Source organism: Pinus tabuliformis, chromosome X (genome assembly GCF_031772625.1).
Source record: "Pinus tabuliformis cultivar Carrire ecotype Pingquan chromosome X, CPIR1, whole genome shotgun sequence".
Classification (NCBI taxonomy): domain Eukaryota; kingdom Viridiplantae; phylum Streptophyta; class Pinopsida; order Pinales; family Pinaceae; genus Pinus; species Pinus tabuliformis.
The window spans coordinates 1242964479-1242970584 of NC_142308.1; the positions used below are offsets into that span (position 1 = coordinate 1242964479).

At 34.8% G+C, this 6106-nt stretch overlaps 1 protein-coding gene across 1 annotated transcript; it reads left to right on the top strand.

Moving 5' to 3' along the window:
* Window positions 1-514: 514 nt before the first annotated feature.
* On the top strand, window positions 515-5187 carry LOC149144467 (uncharacterized). The gene is made up of 2 exons (XM_089448519.1): window positions 515-982; window positions 4543-5187. Exons 1-2 carry the CDS (start codon window positions 681-683, stop codon window positions 5075-5077), a joined length of 837 nt encoding a protein of 278 aa, XP_089304645.1. The 5' UTR covers window positions 515-680; the 3' UTR covers window positions 5078-5187.
* The last annotated feature ends 919 nt before the right edge of the window (window positions 5188-6106 follow it).

The window sequence follows — 6106 nt, forward strand, 5'->3', positions numbered from 1 at the left end:
TTAAATAATATTTCTAGTTCACTTCGTTTTAGTTAATCGTGGTATCCTGAACTACTCACATAGGAAAGGAAGAAAACCAATTATGTAGTCACATAGGAAAGGAAGAAAACCAATTATGTAATAATTTATCATATTTTTAGTTTATGTTATCTAGTTAATTTTGTGACTATGTATAAACAGTTTTAAACCATTAAACTTTTATTTCTATACTATTGGTCTAGTTTCTTATTGGTATGCTAGCTAGCACAAAAATATATTACTTTTTTTATTTGAATTAATACTAATTACTAGCTAACCTACCAAAAAATTAATCTAAAACACCACATACTCTTCACGATACTAATCACTATAAACCATATAATTTTTACGGTCTATGTGTTCATAATTGTTTTAGAAGGGCCTCGGCTCAGTGCTTGCTTAAAAGTTGCGGCCGCCACTGTCTTCAAATAGTTACGCAACGTTGAAATTGAACACAGACCCTGAAAGTCGACAAATGTCAACCGCCACATGTATTTTGGGTTGGACGAGCAGAAATGTGTCGAGCCGCATGAAGATCACATGGCAATTCATGTGGCGCCTCCGAGCCCATCATACACACACGGCCGAATCTCCCTAGAGAAACTGAACAAATAACAGCCGAAGAGGAAGAGAGGTAAAATCCCAACTGCTTCTGTCAAATTATGATGGAATTTCTCAAACCCTGGATTCACCTGGCACTGAATCTCTCTCATAACGACGTGGGGTTGCCGCTGTATATCCTCCTTTGCTGTTGTGCTGGAATCTTAGGCGGCTTAATGGTGGGGACTGTGCTGGGGTTCTTGGAGATTTTCTGGTATCACACCCTGCTCTTCTTCCATAGGAAAAATCTCATCAGAAGACTGGCGCCCACAGTGGACGTGACGGTGAACAAATACAGAAAGGAGAGTTTTATGGCAGTCAGCATTGCTCCTATACCGCTGGCCATCTTGGTTTTCGCAGCGAGGTAATCGCTTAACGTCGCAGCCTTTCTCAGATATCGACATTGACCTATCAAACCTCTGGTTAGATCCCAAATATTGATGTATGGCACCAGCTGTGTAGGTTAAGGGAATCGTGATTCTAACTTTCTCCATTGAGATTTGAACATGTAACTGGTGTTGGTTTTCTAATTGTATATTATTATTTTTGGAACATTAATGTAACTGGTGTTCGTTTTTTTTGGGACAAGATCCTTGTTTACCGTGCTGCTTCTATTACTTAATCCACACTGGCAATTTTTTAATCTATTTTAATATATTATTTAATCTATTTATATTAATTTACTTTCATCTAATTTTGGATTTATTAGGGGTATAACTCTACATTTATCTAGAGCGACAAAATCTATCATTTATTTAGTGAGATGAAATCTATGGAAGTGCAAATTTTTTTCCTGAACTCTAAACACCAGAAAAGAGGGACAAAAGAGGGACTTGATCCGACTCTAGGAATGACCTGATCTGATTCTAAGTATAATAGAAAGTATGATAGAAACTCGAATTCCATTAAATTTGGAAATTTGGACTTAGATCTGATTCTAAGTATAATAGAAAGTATGATAGAAACTCGAATTCCATTAAATTTGGAAATTTTAAATTCGGAAATTTGGAGTTAGATGGATCTAGGCGTCTTAGCATGTTAGTGTTTTTAAATCTGAAATTCGGAATTAGATCCGCCAAGCGTGTTAGCGTGTTGATGTTTTTAAATCGAAAATTCGGAATTAGTGGTGTTTTTAAATCGGAAATTCGGAATTAGACAGAATTAGATAGATCTAGGCGTGTTAGTGTTTTTAAATTCGAAAGAGATCTAGATGTGTTAGTGTTTTTAAATTCGAAATTTGGACTTAGATGGATCTAGGGGTGTTATTATTTTTAAATAACACCGGGGTGTATTTATTTTTAAATAACACCGGGGTGTTGTTATTTTTAAATAACACAGTTGTTATTTTTAAATAACAGTGTGTTAGTGTTTTTAAAAAACACTATTGTTAAGAGATTTGATCTTCTCAAAACATGATAGCTTAGAAGTTAAATAAATTTGCACAAATTTAAGCTTTTAGAAAACACATATCAACTCCAATGGAGAAAGTACAGAATAATATTAGCCCTGATAGTAGCCCTCCCTCATACTGGACAGATTGAAAAGGCACGGAATCAAATCAAATATTAGCCCTGATAGTAGCCCTCCCTCATACTGGACAGTATAAGACACCTCTAAGCATATAAGTGTATATAAACTTTCTGAGATTCTAACCTGTCACCTCCTCCTCTAAGCATATAAGTGTACATAATGTTTCTGAGATTCTAACCTGTCACCTCCTCCTCTAAGCATATAAGTGTACCAGTCACCTTTCTGAGATTCTAACCTGTCACCTCCTCCTCTAAGCATATAAGTGTACCAGTCACCTTCATTCTCTATTAGTAATGCTTCCACGTTTGATATGGGGTATTTAGATTGTACCATTGCAAGTGAGCAGGTGAGATTTTTTTCGCCAGTCTCATTTCGGGTGTGTAGGTGAGTTTTTATGGTAGTCTTATTTTCAATCAGAAAATTAATGATTTGCGTATTTTTGGTCTTCTTAAAATTAGTCAAAACCGTGGACCAAGTTTCATGCTTTCTAAGAAAATTGATGATCTAGGTGTTCTTGCATGGTCTTCGTGAAAGTGGTCAAAACCTTGGGTTAAGTTTCATGCCAGCTATTTCATGTTCTCTAGAAAATTGATGATTTAGCTCTTCTTGCCCTTCTTAAAATGGTCTTCTTGAATTGGTCAAAAATTTGGGTCAAGTTTCATGCCAGCTGTTTCATGGTTTCCAGAAAATTGGTTTCCAGAAAATTGATGATCTAGGTCTTCTTGCCCTTCTTAAAATGGTCTTCTTGAATTGGTCAAAAACTTGGGTCAAGTTTCATGCCAGCTGTTTCATGGTTTCTAGATAGAAAATTGATGATTTAGGTCTTCTTGCTGTTCTTAAATTGGTCTTCTTGAAATTGGTCAAAACCTTGGGTCAATGTCATGTCACTAGTTTTTTTCTCAAGTTTTATGTGAGCTGTTTCCGTTAGAAATTGTTGTCACTAGTTTTTTTTCTCAAGTTTCATGTGAGCTGTTTCCGTTAGAAATTGTAATCAATTACTCGCTGTTGGTTAAATTTAGGAGAGTCACAGTTAGTTAAATTTAGGAGAGTCACTCGACTGAGTCAAGTCGAATGAGTTTGAGTTGTGGAAAAGTCTTTAGAGTTGGCTAAATTTAGGAGAGTCGTTTAACTGAATTAAGTCGAGTGAATTTGAGAGTGAATTTGAGTAAGTCATATTATGGAAAATTAGAATGTAGAGTGTGTGCGCATTTTGAGTTATTATGGGCTAGTAGCTAGTCCAAAAAGTATAAATACAGGTCAGCGGGTTCATTGTAATAATCAAGTTTTTGTGTGACCAATAGAAGAGCCACAGCTCGCGTTTTTTGTGTTAATTTTTGTTTTGTCTTCTCTGTCTTTAGTTTCATGCTTTCAAGGAAAAATTTTGTGTTAATTTGTGTTTTGCCTCCTCTGCCTTTAGTTTCAGGCTTTGGGAATTTTTTGTGGGTTAATTTGTGTTTTTCCTCCTTTGCCTTTAATTTCAAGGGAATTTTTTGTGTGTTAATTTGTGCTTTGCCTCCTTTGCCTTTAGTTCATCGTTAAAAAAATTGATAATTTAATTCCTCTTTATGTTCTTAAAATGGTCTTCTTGAAATTGATCAAATTCTGGGCCTTTAGTTTCATGCTTACAAAAAAAATTGATAATTTAATTCGTCTTTATGTTCTTAAAATGGTCTTCTTGAAATTGATAAAATTCTGGAAATTGGGAGAAACTTTGGGTCATGAAACATGGTCTTCTTGAAATTGATCAAATTCTGGAAATTGGGAGAAACTTTGGGTCAAGTTCCTTTCCGGGAGAAAGGAGAAAGCTCCCTTAACAGGATTAAGTTTCATGCTGTCTTTTTAGAAAATTCATTACTTTGAGTTTCTTGGCATTCTTACATTGGGTCAAAACCTTCGCCAAGTTTCTCCCAGATTTTCGGGAGAAACCTGCCTCCACAGAAGTGAAACTCAACTCAAATTTTGCACAAAAATCCAACGGAACTGGAACTAGTGTCTTTTTAAAATTATTCGAACTCATTGATCAAAACCTTGGGTTAAGTTTCATGCCAATATCATATAGTGATATGTGATTATTGGTGAAACTAAAGACCTTTAAATCCCATTGAATATATGGCCGGCTATATATAATCTTGCATAATCTTGCCGTAGACTCTTGTCCCAAGAGTCTAGAGAAATGGTTATTTTACTATGAATTTAAAAAACTTAAACTCAATTTAAACCTACCATTCTTAAAAATCTAAAATGCTCTGAAAAAGATATGTTCTATTCAAAACAATCAATCAAATATGATTTGTTTCGCCATCACCTTTAATTCAAAACAATCAAATATGATTTGTTTGGACATCACATTACTTTGCAATGGATGTCAAAATAATCAAATATCGTTTTGGGCAGAAAAAAATACGTGGATAGCGCTTTCATAAGCCTGGACTTGATGGGGGCCTGGAAGTTCTGCTGGATAACCATGGCGCTTCACGACGCCTACTACTGGGCAGCGCACACAGTTCTTCACAGCTTCAAATCTCTGTACCGACGCGTCCACCGCCTCCACCACTCCACTGGCGGCGATATCACTGTCTTCAGCACGGCCTACGGAGACTTTCTGGACGTGACCATCACCATAACTTCCTTCTACGCTGGACTTATGCTCTGGCTCTACAGGAGGGCTGCCTGGAACGTATTTTATATGGTGGTTTTGGGGTGGGCTGTGAACGGCGTGAACATGATGGGCCACTGCGGTTATCGGCTGCCGGCATGGATTTACGTGCCCGGATCCATGGGAGTGCTGCTCACGCCTCTTGCGCAGAGACCGGTCCACCATCTGATTCATCATCTGGATCCCAACTCTAATCGCTCGCTCTACTTCACCTGGTGGGATCGCTTGGCTGGAACTTTCAGGGATACTCATCCCAAGATCAAAACTTGTTAACCTGTAATTATTATGTGCATATTGAAACTCCCGCAGGGTTCATGTCTCAGCACTATTTGATTTTGTAATCGTTCTCATTATACTTGCATATACAATTATTTTTTCGTCGACGGTTAAAATTGTTGTCCTGAAATAATGTGTATTTTTGAAATATTCAAATTCAAATTTATTATTATCTCTTTTATCTTATCATATAATAAGATATTATTTCACATTGTTATAGAGTATGTATTAAAATTGTTTTTATTTCTTTAAAATCTTAAAGAAATATGTTAAAGTCCCAGACCCAAAGCTATCTAGCAAGAGTGAAAGTCTTCTTACTTACTAACTACTAGTAAGTAATTGGAAGTAGTATGTTTTTCCTTAAATTATTGGTAAGTAATTTGAAGTGATGTGGTTTTCCTTAAAGATAAATTGTCTTTAATTGTTTGTATTTGAAAATAACGTATTCTCACTATTGATTTGACAAATAAGTTATAATACATTTTCCCACCATATATGAGAAAAATGAAAAATGAAAAATGAGTTCATCTCACTTTCTTTTCCCTACTTACTAACTACTAATAAGTAATTAAAATGAGTTCATCTCACTTTTTTTTACCTACTTACTAACTACTAATAAGTAATTCAAGTGCTATGATTTTCCAAAAGATAAATTGTTTATATTTGAAAATAATGTATTCTCACTATATGCATCTGAAATTTTTTTTCAGACATTTATAATTCTCATCCAACCTGGAAATATTTATGCATTTACAGTATTGAAAAACTAATTTCTTAATTACACAATTAGTGGTCACAAATATTTATGATTTAAATTTTTGAAAAAACAATTTTTCCTTATTTACATTCTTAAAATTACTATTTTCTAGTATACGATTAAAAATTTTGGCAAAACAATTTACACTATTACCATTATTTTCTATTTTTAAGTTTTCTAAGTGTATAGATTGGAGTTGTTTATATTTGAGGTTTTTTAGAGTTTCTGGTTTTTGAAATTATGGTGAAATTTTTATTTGTGTTGTTTAA

Coding starts and splice junctions, on each gene's coding strand:
- LOC149144467 (XM_089448519.1), top strand. CDS start 681: ATGATGGAATTTCTCAAACCCTGGATTCACCTGGCACTGAATCTCTCT. Junction 983..4,542: donor ATCTTGGTTTTCGCAGCGAG/GTAATCGCTTAA, acceptor CGTTTTGGGCAG/AAAAAAATACGTGGATAGCG.